Source organism: Prionailurus viverrinus, chromosome B3, assembly GCF_022837055.1.
Source record: "Prionailurus viverrinus isolate Anna chromosome B3, UM_Priviv_1.0, whole genome shotgun sequence".
Taxonomy (NCBI): domain Eukaryota; kingdom Metazoa; phylum Chordata; class Mammalia; order Carnivora; family Felidae; genus Prionailurus; species Prionailurus viverrinus.
Window position 1 is genome coordinate 24,644,747 of NC_062566.1, and position 14,617 is coordinate 24,659,363.

Genomic DNA, 14,617 nt, shown 5'->3' on the forward strand with positions numbered 1-14,617 from the left:
GAGCGGAGCATCGGAGTTTAAAACTTTTATTCAGAGCCCTTCTGGCCTTGTTTTATGGTTACTTCAGAGTTGCTTCATTTCACAATTATTTGAGGAAATGCGTCAAGGTGATTCACTATGGCTGATCTTTTTGAATCGATAATTTTTATTCTGGAGAATACTTTCAGTTCAGCAATGGTTCTCAGTCCTTTCTGCTAGGAAAGTCCTGTTCGCTAGGAAAGGTGAGGCGGACCAATGGATACAATGTCCTAAATTCATTTCAAATAGCCCCCAAACCTATTATGTAATTAGAATAGCCAAGTGTTATAAACATCTTTACTCCAAACCTTAAAAAGGGAAATTTAGAGGTTAATTTTAAGTCTTTAATTAAAATACTCCCAGAGTTGGAGTTAACATTTTTCTTTCAAATTGGTATTGTCTTAATAAGAAAAGTCACCACTGCAAACAGAATAAGTTATTTTATTACAAGAACAAAACAGACTTGCTAATTTTATGTCTAATTTCACCCATATTACAAATGCAAAGTATATATTATCATAGGATGTAGGTAACCGAACTCCAAAATATTGTGCATAAGTGAAATAAACTCAACTTCCAGAATTAGAAAGAACATTAAAGTATCTACAGTCATTATAAATAGTGCAAAGTATATACCATATCTACAATGCAGGGGGAGAGTATAAACATGTGAAAATGAGCTTCTTCAGGAACAGTTAGAACATTTGTTTGAACAGTTTAAAATATTAACAAGGGCACTCAAATACAGAACTAACCAAATCATTTATTTTTTCTCTTTTTTTAAAAAAAACTGTTGAGCTTCTTCCCAGGCCTCCTGAGGAAATCTGTTAGCCAGCTCAAGATAGTCTTGGGAACCAAGGGATTTTCCTGAGAAGAAAAAAAGATAATAAATTCTTTGAAGTTTAAGAAATTAAAATTATTTTGATATCTGACTACAAAATGGAGACATGCACTTCAAATAAACCATGATACAAGTTTATATAAAGAAGGTAACTGATCTATTTTTATCTACCTACAGCACAAAATATACATATTTTAATCACAATTTATTTTGTGCTCCTAACATATTCAGACATTAATCCCTATTTAAAACATTACAAAAAAACCTGTTTTTGGACTCCAGAGTAAGAAAATAGGGGGAAATAAGTATGGTGATCCAAATAAAATGACAGTCATCTCTTCCATCCTTAAGTTAGCCTCGAAATGATATATCTGTATATAAACTTGACATTTGTCGTCTAAAATAGCCTAATTTAAAATATTTTAATTTAAATATGACTTTAAAAAATGCTCAAATCTGGCATTCAAGTCATCTAACAAAGTGGAGGGAATGAGTGAGAACTTTACTGGTTATCAATGTAGGCAAAGAAAACAACCTCCTAGCTGGGTAGTGATTAAGCAGTCAGTGTTTGAAAATCAGAATTCTCCTTTAGCAATAAGAATGCGGTGCTACCAGGAGCTGCTTTACACTTAGAATGTAGAGGTTTACCTGGGCAATGAACTAAAATGCCTTGAAACATTTCTGGGGACTTAAACTAAGCAAAAAGAGAACAGATGTCTAGTATGGAATCATTTTTTTTAATTTTGAATTATTTTTTAAAGAAAAATTCTTTTTAAAAAAATGTTTATTTATTTTTAAGAGAGAGGAAGAAACTAAGCAGGGAAGGGACAGAGAGAGAGGGAGACAGAAGATCCAAAGTAGGCTCTATGATGAAAGCAGCATTTCTGACTCGGGGCTCCAACTCACAGTGAGATCATGACCTGAGCTGAAGTCGGTGCTCAACCCACTGAAACATCTAGGTGCCCTCACTTTTTTTTTAAAACCAAGTAAGCATATTAAGAGCTGTCACCAATATAATGACTCTGAGAAATGCAGAGAACAGTTCTCCATTTGCTGTTTTACGGATTAAGCATACTGGAATTGGGGAAAGCGTGGATGTCAAGAAGATGGGTCCTTGGAAAAGAAAGAAGGTTGAAACTCTCACAGGCCTCAACCCACCGAGCTGAGGCAGCTCTTGGGACTATGTCTGCCAGATATGTAGCAAATGGTGACTCATCCTTACAGTCAGGAGAAAGGAAGAAGAAAGAATGTCTGTACTTCTTACGGGTAAAAAAGTTGCTGTACAATTAAAAATATATTAGATTTTTCAAGGCATTTTCATATATTCAAAATTTAAAACACTGTTTTAAGAAATAGTAACAAATTATACTGATTTCACTCACTGCAGCCTCCAATAACTTAAAAAAAAAAAAGGCTGTGACTGAGTCAGGGCAGTCCTGAACTTGCACACTAATTCTGGCTTAGACAATGGTACTATGATGTTGATTTGAACTTCTGAAAAGGAACATAGCTTTCTGTTTACTTCTCTGAGTGTCTGAACCAATAAAACCTGACCTTTTTTTCATGATACTGGTACAGCTTTATATTCTTTTCTATGTACTTTTCAACATTTGCCCACTATAGATAATTGGTGTACGTGTGTGTGTGTGTGTGTGTGTGTGTGTGTGTGTGTGAGAGAGAGAGAGAGAGAGAGAGAGAGAGAGAGAGGGAGAGAGAGAGAGAGGCGCGAGGGAGAGAAAGAGAGAGACTGTCCAAGGTGACAAGGTGACTCACCACCCCTCCAAGTAGGGGCTACTTGGTGGGTCACCTAGAGGGTCCTATTGGGAGTGGGCCTCTGACACTTTAAGGAGTATCAAACTAATGGAAGAATTGGGGAAAAAATCTGTATGAGGGCCTCATTAATCAAAGGTGCTGTCACAACAGCCAGACAAAGAGCCATTTGTACTTCTCAATTACAGTGTGTGTAGCAGAATATTTTTAAAAAGTAAAAATGTCCTTAATATTCTACATCTCCAGCTCTGATCATAGGAAGCACCTCAGCAGGAACACTACAGGAAAAAAAATGCTTGTAAATCATTTGGCCTCTGAACTCTTACTAATCTGATGTTCTTTTTTTCTCCAAGTAAAACAATTTTACAGTTTTTATTTTCAATAAAAATATCCAAGTACTTGAATTTAAGGGGGAAAATATGGGGTATTATCATTCATAATTTTATTCTGAACACAGACAGGAAACCAAATCTATGTGATTTTAGCATTTATGTGAGTAATGTAGGCCAATATTAATGACCTGATTGTCTCCTGTATTACAAAGTGGCTCTTTAGCAATTATTCACTATTTGTTATGTCTTGTATGAGGTGAATATAAATTACATAAAGATGTTTTGTGCTTTTATTTTCAAAATTTCTCTGTATATTCTGATGCATTAATGCTTGATGACAAAATCAGTTTCTTTACTCATTGAATTATAATTGGTATCCGAATCTCAAATGTTTTAGGGTGATGTAATAAAATGATTTCTGTAATAGTTCCAGAGGGTGGAGTAAGAAACATGTCCATTCAGCTAACAAACATATGACATTTCATTTCAATAGGACGTACCTTTGGGCTGATAAAGCTGGTTATCTGCCTGACCTGAAGTCTGTACAAAATCCTGTGTGAGACAAGAAAAGTGTTTTTATACCAGTGCTATGAACAGAGAATTTCTCTGACGGCAGTTTTAAATGTGATTCTGAAGTCTAAAGACAACTATTTTTGCATGAATACTTTGGAGCCCAAATATAAAAGCTTAAGAAATTGATGTTCAGGTTCTCAATTTAAATAAAATAGTGATGACTCAAATCTTGGTACAGATCATCAGGGGCCAGAAACTACAACTTTATTTCAGTGAACTGAATGCTTTAGCCAAACTTGCTCTTAAAATATTGATAGATTTTTAACATTTTTTAAAAAAGCATAACTCTAAAAGCCCTTACATATTCTGCAGCTAAAAAAATCTAGTAATTTCACTTTTATGTAAATTTTCAGAGACCTATGACAAACTACCAGCTCCTATTTTTAGTATCATTTTCTAGTGACTATTAATAACCTAACACATGCAGACCTCAAAGAACCACATTATACACTAAAGTCCACTATATATTCACTCCTTTGAGCATAATTATTTATAGAAAAGAAAATCTGATTTAATTTCACTAATCTAACATGCTATCTCAAATAAGAAATTTCTGTAACATTTACAAAATGTGTGTGTCCAAATGTATGTTCAATTTGTTACATTTACATTAAATTCCATTTAAATGTGTGTTAAATAGCACAGAGAAAAGCTAGAAGGCTTTAAGATCAATACCAGATGGAAATAAGTAAAAATTTTTTACTTTAGATTCTGAAATCATTTGTATTTTCATAAACTGTTTTCCAAGTGGTTGAAAATGTGAGGGACTAAGTTCATACAGATGCAAAACTGTCTTTGCTCAACTATCACTGTCTTGGTTGGGGCCTCTCTGCTCATGTCATAAAAAAATTGCACATCACATCCCCCTCCCTGGCAGCCCATCCCCCTTCCCAGCCTTATTTTTCTCCATAGTACTTAACACCACCTGACATGCTATTTGTTTTACTTTTCTGTTTGATTCCCCCCACTTTAATGAAAGATCTATAAAGGCAGGAATTTTTATCTGTTTTATTCATTGGTGTATTCCTAGTGCCTAGAACAGTGCCCAGAACACCAGAGGCTCTCAGAAATTACCTCCTGAATACAAGACTGAATTTTAAGATCAGTCTTAAAATACTCTATAGTGTATTTTTAAATTATTATTATTATTGTTATTATTTTAAGTTTATTTTTTTATTTTAAGAGAGAGTGCAGGGGAGGAGCAGAGAGAGAGGGAAACAGAGAACCCCAAGCAGGTTCTGTGCCTTCAGCACAGAGCCTGACCCAGGACTCGATCTCACAAATTGTGAGATCATGACCTGAGCCCAAACTAAGAGTGGGCTGCTTAACCGACTAAGCCACCCAGGTGCCCAAGTATTTTCTATTTAAATTTTAATCCTAAGCCTTTAAGAATATATGCAAAATCTTAAATGTTGCTATGATGGTTATGTAAGATCTTATTAAGGTTTTAATTTAACCATAAGATTTTTGTTTTGAAATCCATACCCTACCTGTGGATCTGCAGATCTTTGAAAAAATTTTCAGAAAACAGAACCCAGACTCAATTGGAACAACTAAGCTGAAAGTAAACATTTCTAAACACAATTGATCTAGTTGTATTTGTTAACTGATGGTCTAATAGAGGATAGTTTAAAAAACATAAACCACTAACTGCTGTCTAAGGTGAAGAAAGCTGGACTCTTTAGCCATCCCAACCAGCTGGGCACTATCACATCCTTTCAACAAAGATGCATGTATATTTGCCAGAATAAAGAAGAATACTGCTACAGAGCTCTGCTTTCTGTTTCATTGTTATTAACAGAAAACATTGTCTTTTAATCACACGTACATCATGGAACAAAAAAACATTGGTTTTATAGAACATTTCAAGGAAAATGGAAGATTTTCAGCAATGAATGATCTACAATGACAGAAAAAAAGTTGCAGGATTAGCTATTAGCAAATGTTAAAGAATAGCCAACTTGAGTTTCTATTGTCAGTTGATGCAGTTAATTTAGATGTGAAAATACTGCTTTATTTTGCTACAGCACTAATTCTGATTCTAGTCCTACAGAATTTTAACCAGATCAGAAAAATATAAGGCCATACTTACAATTGTTAGATTTTTAAAAAAGCAATATAGCAGGTTTTTATTACACACACGTGTGTGTATGAATCATACTTATTTTAAAACTTACAAATCAACTGAAGTTTTAACTGATCCTTCTTCAGCAATCCTTATCTATTCCCTGTAGCTGCACTAAAGGCAAGGTGAATGTAAATGTTAAAAGCCTTAAAGAAGTCTGGCAACCTTTTTAAAATGTTTCCTTGGTGTGGGTGTACCATTTCAACAACTGGAAAAATATCCTTTTCTTGAAGTCCTCCACGTTGAAGTTTACACCATTCAACCCTAGTTTTACTATCCTAATATTTTAGAAATTAATTTTCAAGCACATAAAAATGCGAAAAATTTTAAAGACATTGAGGATGGCAAGAATAAACAGCTGGTTCACTTTAACTTTGCAATTGCATTAGCTTCCACTCAAAGTCAGAGAATCAGGCATAACACAGAAGGTACCTGAATGAATGTGGCCAGTAAAACACAGCTCATCTCCTGCTCCAGAATGATCTTGTTCTGACGGTTGTTGTAACAAGCAGCGATAAGTGAGGGGAACAGCACTTTGATCAGTCGTGGGTCACTGAAGTACTGGAAGGGCAACTGGCAGAGTTTCTGCAGCACCGTGGGGTGGCGGCCAGACTGTACGATGACCTGAAACAGAAGAGGAAACCTAGGTCAATGGCCAAAAAGCTCTGCCTGCCCCTTTCTCCTCCACTCCCAACAGTGTCTGTAAGAACCATGGAGAACACACTGGAGGAGTGTAAGGAGAAAAAAAAAAAAAAAAAAAAAGACTCCTAAGTGATATCTGTTCTTAAAGGAACAGAAAGTAAAGAAATCTCATTTCCCAACTTAAGGAAACGATTCCAAAAGTTCTGCGGCCATTTCTAGTCCACGATGAAGGGCTCGGCTGCCAGGCGGGAGAGGATTCAACATACAGACTCTGCTTTAACAAAGCGCCCGCCCTCCATCCTCCCCTTAAAACAGAGAAGTCCTATTCCTTGAAACCTGCAAAGAGCCCCCTCAGAAGAAAGATGCCCTCTCCCACTGCACTGCCTGCTGCGGTCTTCCCCTAACCAAGCTCCGGGGATATACTGACTGTTCTGTATATGCAGACAGGTCCTTGGAAAGAAAAGGGGATTGTAAGGGGAGTAGGAACAGTTTCAGCAAGCACAGGCTCCAAAAGATCCTTCCTCTGATCCACACTCCTTATCTGTGTTTCCATCAGTGCCATTGAGTCTAAAAGGAGAACTGTTTAGATAAATGAGACTCTTGTCTTGAGGCAGTCTAGGTTTACAAGTGTATATGTTTTAAGGAATGGGGCAATGCAATTAATGGGCTTGCAGGGAAGCCCTCCTAATTTACTCCCTGGGCCTACATGATAAACTAAGAAATGTCAAAATCAGATCTGTTTCAAGTAACCTTGATTAGATGGTTCTAATATGAAAGAACTGAAGGACCCGAAGCCCACTTCTTGGTATAAGAGGAAGCTCAGAGAACGCTGGGGACACTGTAAGAATCTAAGGTCAGGACTGTAAATTGTACTTGGAAAAACATAATTTTACAGGTACACACCCAGACAGGACTGCATTCAAATTAAAACCAGAAGGACAGAATGAAACAGCAGAGGCAGGAGAAACATAAATTACAGGGATTTACAAGTTTTCAAAGTACTTTTAACAATACTTTAAGAACATACTCTCAGATGATAATGCAGTTTGGTTTAAGGACAAAATCAACAAGGTAATAGTTCACATATTTTAGTTCAATAGCTAAAATGACATCAAAAACCCTTAGAGAATGTTGATAGGGACTTGTTAATACCTTCAAATCCAGCAGGAATTTTAAAGACTCAGTGTGACAATTCAGCACATGGCTGTGTGCTGCCTTTCCTGACACCGGCTGAGAAAAATATGTCCTATCGTCTATTTTATTGATAAAGCATTTACTTAAATCTTTATTTTAATTATTAGCAACAAATTTTGTAGCACAGCCAAATGATCACCACTTTAGAATTTATAATACCATTATTACACGTTTCTTTTCCCCCTTTGGACAAAAATGAAGAAGAAGATTTTCTTTGGAACTTCATTGTTAAAATGCTATTATTGGAAGATTCACTAATTGAAAAGATATTAAATTGGCCAGTCTGGCTGGCACAGGCACAATGTTAACTCAAAGACGACAGCTCCTGGTTCCTGGTAAAAGGAGCACAGAACATGCAAACTTAACCAGAACTTACTCCATCTGGACTCCTGACCCTCACTGGAGTGAAAGCAAGCCCCTTGGGGGGCCTGTCAGTCCCCTCGAGGAACAGAGCTGACTATCGGTTGCCTGTTGAAGAAGTGAGTTTACAGAGGTCACCAGCAGTGTAGTGAATGACCTGCCAGAGGCCACTACTTTTAAGTCCCTGGACTACGGGAAGACACAAATGGATGTAGGAGGTCTGGTTACCTTGGGCAGGGTGTTCTACCCACAGGACCCGTGATAGAACTTATTCAGGTTATAGGGAAGGGGTCCACCCAGGGTGGTAAAAGCCACACCCCCCGGCTTGGCTGTGAGCCAGAGTGGGACATCTCGTCGGCACTGTCCCTTGGACCACATTTCAGACATTGTGGGGAGACAGGATTAGGAAGTCCAGGAGGGGGCCAACCTATAGCACTGAGACTTGGTGGGTGAGACCACTTCTGGGTAATTCAGGTGGGCTTTTGGTACAGAGGGGTGGCGTTTCCGATGTCAATGAGCACTGCTGAATGGTCAGCTGAATTAGGCCAAGCACTTCCCACATGGGCAGGGAAGCAAGGCTGAGATGCATCATGACCTTGACACTCAGAGCCTTGGGCACCAGGAGAGAGTTGACTGAAAGGCTTTTGACAGATTGGGGGATGAGGGCAAGGCTCAATTTTATCTCATCCAGTCACTGACTCCTAGGCCTTAGGGTGGTCAAACGTCCCCATGAACTGCTCAAGCTTTCTAAAGTCGACAGAGTCATCATGGAACATGAAAGTCTTGCTGAATGAATGAAATGGAAATAGCTAAAGAAAATCTCAGATTTATAATGATGTTTTCTCTCTCTATGCCCTCCTGATGGAGCTGTAACTAAATCAATAACTGCTGGTCTGTCACCTTTGCCCAGACAAAGGGCTGCTGATAAGGTCTCAGGTGAGTACCACTCTGAGCCTGGCCAGGCCACCTGCCCTTTCAGGGCACACAGGCCAACACAAACATATAGGGGCTTCCCACGGAGCCCCTTTCCAGACCCATGCACCAGGAGAAAGGAGTGGCTTGGCTGTAAATTTCACTGGTGGCCACAGCCACCAGTTAGACAGCATGTAGGGAGCTGGTATGGCTCCATAATAATGAGAAAACCCTCTTTCAAATATGTCAACTTAAAAAAAATTTTTTTACATTAATTTATTTTTGAGTAAGAGAGAGAGAGAGAGAGAGAGAGAGAGAGAGAGAGAGAGAGAGAGAATGAGCAGGGGAGGGGCAGAGAGACAGGGAGACACAGAATCCAAAGTAGGCTCCAGGCTCTGAGCTGTCAGCTGTTGAAGCAGGGCTCAAACCCATGAACCATGAGACCATGACCTGAGCTGAAGTAGGATGCTCAGCCAAATGAGCTACCCAGGCGTACCTCAAATATGTCAACTTTGAGATGCAGAGCAGGGCTCTAAGAAAACCAAGGGAATTTCTAGCAACATTCAGATTAAAAGAAACTGAAATTGAACTTTCCACTTACTCTTAGGTGCACTTTTAAAATAGGTACTAACTAAAGAGCTAGGAGATCTGAGTTCTTGCCTTTACTCCAGGCATTCACTAGCTGTGTGACCCTGGGAAAATTGTTCAATTTTCCTAGTTCTCAAGGTGGAGAATTTTTTAGAAAAGTGAACTTTTCAGTGAAGTATAACACACACACACACACACACACACACACACACACACACCTCTAAAGTGAATAGCTCAATTTTTACAAAGTGAATATACCTGTGTTGCCAGTACCCAAATAAAGAATGAGAACATGACCACGGGTGTTGGATCTTTAAATACATTCCTTCTCACTCAAAATTAGATTCCTATGTTTTGATGTTTTTTAAATTATTTATTTTGAGAGAGAGTGTGAGTGGGGGAGGGGCAGAGAGAGGGAGGGAGAGAGAGAGGATGCCAAGCAGTCTCTGCACTGTCAGCACAGAGCCTGAAGCGGGGCTTGATTCCCATAAACTGTGAGATCATGATCTGACCCGAAATTAAGAATCAGATCTTAACCGACTGAGCCACCCAGGCACCCCCAGCTTCCTACATTTTGAATTTAAGATAAATCATACAGAAACTATTTGACTATACTAGAACATAAGGGAGAGTACTTCAAAGCCTTCTTGGATCCATTCTTAATCATTCTCTGGAGAGAGGACCATGGGCAGCACAGGCCCCTTCTCTTCAGCAGAGGCCAGTGGGCATAATTCCAGAGTCAATGAAGAAGGGCATCTTTTATCCAATGCCTGGTATTCACCACCTTTTTCTTAACTATCATTGACAAGGGATTGGGGGGGGGGCTTGGGGAGGTGAGGGACCCCTATTCCCTCTTCTTTTTGGAACTACTGACAGCTGTGGGAAGAAGGGGCTTTAAAAGAAAGAAAGTTACATGCTGCCAATGTGTGCTATAACCTAGTGGAAGGTCAGGAGAATCTGAATGCTAGTGTTAAGAGAGAGGGAGAGAGAAAGAATCCCAAGCAGGCTTTGCACTGTCAGTGCAGAGCCTGATGTGGGGCTTGAACCCACAAACCGGTGAGATCATGACCTGAGCCAAAATCAAGAGCTGGATGCTTAACTGACTGAGATACCCAGGTGCACCTACCCCCAACAAAAAAAAATTTTTTTTTTTTACAAAGAATCTGGAGCAGACAAATGGACTGATTCTTTCATCTGCTGACCCCTGGCCCCCTTGTGCTTTCTACAAAGTAGTAAATATAGGTGAATTATAACTTGGTTCACTGTGTGTGTGTGTTTGTGTGTGTGTGTGTGTGTGTGTGTGAGAGAGAGAGAGAGAGAGAGAGAGAGAGAGAGAGAGAGAGAACGCCAAGAAAGAGCTCTAAATTCACTGGACACTTACCGAGTGCCTCCTGTGCCAGGTGCTATAGGAACACGGAGAAAATCCATGCTTTAGCTCTCAGGGAGATGAGGTATGTACACCAATGACAATTGATACAAAGGAGACTGGGTCATCAGACAGTCAAGGATAAAGTATTAGGGGGCCCCATGGGAGGAAGAGATTACTTCTTAGGTAAATGTGGAAGGCTACACTGAGAAGGTGGGTTGGACTTTCAGGGCTGGATTGGTGGAAGAATTTTAGGTGGTGAGAAGCTCCCAGATTGAATACCAGCCTGTTTTTACTCTGTTCAGGCTGTCCTAACTGGGTGGTTGAAACAAGAGAAATTTATTTTCTCACAATTCTAGAGCCTGAAAGTCTAAGATCAGGGTGTCAGCAGGGTTGATGAAAGCTCTCTTCCTGGTTTGCAGACTGACACCTCCATCTGTCCTTTCTTTGGCGAGTATGCATGGAAGGAGAGATCTGTCTTCCTAGTCTTATAAGGCCACCAATCCTATCTCATTAAGACCCCACCCTTATGAGTTCATTTAATCATAAGTAGTTTCTAACAGCCCAATCTCCAAGTACAGTCACACTGAGGGTTAGGGTACAAAATATGAATTTTGGGGGGATATGACTCAGTCTATAGCACAGCTCTGATTTCTCATTGCCCCTGGTCAGAATAATGTTTCACTAGAAAGACTGCCCTCTCTAACCATGTATATTTCAGATGGGTCATTTGTCTCTCAGTGGCCATAAGCCACAAATCTACAGGCTCAAGGATGCTTGCTATTAGGTAGCACTGGGCTCTAATTCTGGCTCTGGTTAGCTAACTAATTTGAGCCTCAGGGTCCTTTCCATAAAATAGGGATAGATAATTCTGCACAGCAAAGGAAACAATCAACAAAACTATAGGACAACCTACTGAGTGGGAGAAGATATTTGTAAATGATATAAGGGTTTAGTATCCAAAATGTATAAAGAACTTATACAAATACCCAAAAAACAAATAACTGAATTAAAAAATGGGAAGAAGACATGAACAGATATATCCTCAAAGAAGGCATCCAGATGGCCAACAGACAATGAAAAGATGCTCATCATCACACAACATCAGGGAAATGCAAATCAAACCCACAGTGAGATAGAACCTCACACCTGTCAGAATGGCTGAAATAAAAAACATAAGAGGGGCGCTTGGGTAGCTCAGTTGGTTAAACTTCTGACTCTTGGTTTTGGCTCATGATCCTAGGGTCATTGGATAGAGCCCTGCACTGGGCTCTGTGCTGAGTGTGGAGCCTGCTTAAGATTCTCTTTCTCCTTCTACCCCCTCCCCTGCTCATGCACGCTCCCTTTAAAATAAAAACAAGACACACACACACACACACACACACACACACACACACACACACATAAACCAAATCACAAGAAACAAGTTTGGAGAGGATGTGGAGAAAGGGGAACCCTCTTGCACTGCTGGTGGGAATGCAAACTGGTGAGGCCACTCTGGCAAACAGCATGGAGGTTCCTCAAAAAATTAAAAACAGAATTACCATATGATCCAGTAATTCCACGAGTGGGTATTTACCCAAGAATATAAAAACACTAATTCGAAAAGATGCATGCACCCCTATGTTTACTGCAGCATTATTTACAATAGTCAAATTATGGAAGCAACCCAAGTGTCCTTTGATAGATAAATAGATAAAGAAGAGGCATACATATGTGATGGAATATTACTCAGCCATCTTGCTGTTTGCAACAATGTGGATGGAGCTAGAGTATATTATGCTAAGTGAAAGAAGTCAGAGAAAGACAAATACCATATGATTACACTCGTTCATGGAATTTAAGAAAGAAAACAAGTGAACAAAGAAAAAAAAAGACAAACCAAAAACATACTCTTTTTTCTTTTTAAAGGTTTATTTATTCTTGAGACAGAAACAGAGCGTGAACAGGGGAGGGGCAGAAGAGAGAGAGGGAGACACGGAATCCGAAACAGGCTCCAGGCTGTCAGCACAGAGCCTGACATGGGGCTCGAACCTACGAACTGTGAGATCATGACCTGAGCCGAAGTCAGACGCTTAACTGACTGAGCCACCCGGCGCCCCCCAAAAACATACTCTTAACTATAGAGAACAAAGTGATGGTTACCAGCAGGGAAATGGGTGGGGGGATGGGTGAAACAGGTGGTGGGGAGTACACTTATGATGAGCACAGAGTATAGAATGTTGAATTGCTATATTGTACATCTGAAACTAATATAACACTCTATGCTAACTACACTGGAATAAAAGAAAAGAAAAAAGAGATGGCAGCCTTCAGAGTTTAGGTGAGGAGCAAATGAGACAGAGTCTGTGATCACAACGTGAAAAACATTGTTAATGAGTGTTTGGTTAGTTCACCAGTTCTGCTGCTCCAAGTCTTCTCCTGTTGGATCTGCCTTCCATATACTAGTAGGACCAGAAGTCCCCTCCCGGCATGAGGCCTAATGAATGCTTTCCATCATCCCACCCTCATCAGAATGGGGGTCGGACAGCAGCAGGCCCTGCATTCTGGCTGGGACTCACCAATAAGCTTCATGCTACCCAAGGAAGCCATTTCTGCGGCCCCTCCCTGGCCCTGCTTGCACAGGAGAGAGATATGCAAACAGAGCTGGGGATGCCAGCCAGGATCTTGTGGTGGTGGGGTAGGAAGTGCATTTTGACAGCTCTGAAAAGAAAATCCCAGCATAAGCACAGTCCAAGAAACACTGGTAAGTGGTACAGAGAAAGAGAGGCTTAGCTTACTGCGTGTGTGTCTTGAGGCTGTTGTGCTAGACTCATCAATCTAAAAGCAGAACAGGAAGGGCTAAAGCTAATAGGCTTGTGTTGTGGGTTCCTGATTCAGATCCAGGATGAGCTTCCCTCGAAGCACTTAAGGAAATCCTTAAGCCCAGGAAGTCTGCCCAGGCAGCACAGCCAGAGACAGCCTTTTCTTTTCAACCCCGAAGACGTGGCAGCAGCTATCACAATCGGAGTTGTGTAGCTTAATTCCGGGTTCCCAAAGGGCAGAAACTGTGTCTTTTACTATCTAGTGCTCCATTGCGCTCCCGGAGTGCTGGGCAAGTGCTGGGCACATAAGAATTACGGAAAGAATTAATCAAAATGTCAGAGGCTTCCTACTTCACAAATTCATCTGTGACTTGCCTTGGGGAAGAATCATACCACATCTCTTATTAGATACAGATGCCATTTTCTAACTTGGAGGTTGCAATGATCTTCACATCATGTTGCCTTACATCTGCATATCTAGTTCCTTCTCACAGAATAAAGGTTTGTGTCCTTCCTCCATTCATACATTGAAACCCTAACTCCCAATGTGATGGCATCAGGAGGTGGGGCCCTTGGGAGGTGATTAGGATGAGGACAGAGATCTCATGAATGGGATTAGTGCCTTATAAATGAGACCTCAGGGAGCCCTCAGGGCTCTCTCTGCCATGTGAGAATACAAGAATCTGTCAGTCTGCAACCTGGGAGGGTGCCCTCCCCAGAACCCAGGCAGACTGGCATCCTGATTTTACACTTGCAGACTTCAGAACTCTGAGAAACAAATTTGTCTTGTTTATAAGCCACTCAGTCTATGGTACTTTGTTATTGCAGCCCCAACTGCCTATCAAGACACCCCTAAATAATGAACTTTGTTTGTCTTCTACCCTAGAAGGAAGTTAGGCTTGGGGACCTCAGGGTCCTAAGCACCAATTCAGGGCTCCTTAGCCTGCTTATAAGGACGGGTCTGGAAAAGATCCTCCCTTTGTGAGTATTGAGTGGTGTCTCATTTGGTGTGAAGAAATCCAAAGTCTTGTAGGACACTGCATTGCTAGAACCTCACAATACCCACCACAACATAAAGCTGGTCACCGGCAG

At 40.3% G+C, this 14,617-nt stretch overlaps 1 protein-coding gene across 7 annotated transcripts in view; it reads right to left on the minus strand.

Moving 5' to 3' along the window:
- Positions 1-202: 202 nt before the first annotated feature.
- SCAPER (S-phase cyclin A associated protein in the ER) overlaps positions 203-14,617 on the minus strand; it is a 532,470-nt gene continuing 518,055 nt past the window's right edge. For all 7 annotated transcript variants that reach the window (XM_047863178.1, XM_047863179.1, XM_047863174.1 and 4 more), the window contains 3 exons: positions 6,092-6,283; positions 3,462-3,513; positions 203-885 (listed from right to left, as the gene is read on the minus strand). In XM_047863178.1, coding sequence (XP_047719134.1) covers positions 782-885; positions 3,462-3,513; positions 6,092-6,283 — 348 coding nt within the window. In that variant the 3' untranslated portion in view covers positions 203-781. The remainder of the gene's footprint in view (positions 886-3,461; positions 3,514-6,091; positions 6,284-14,617) is intronic.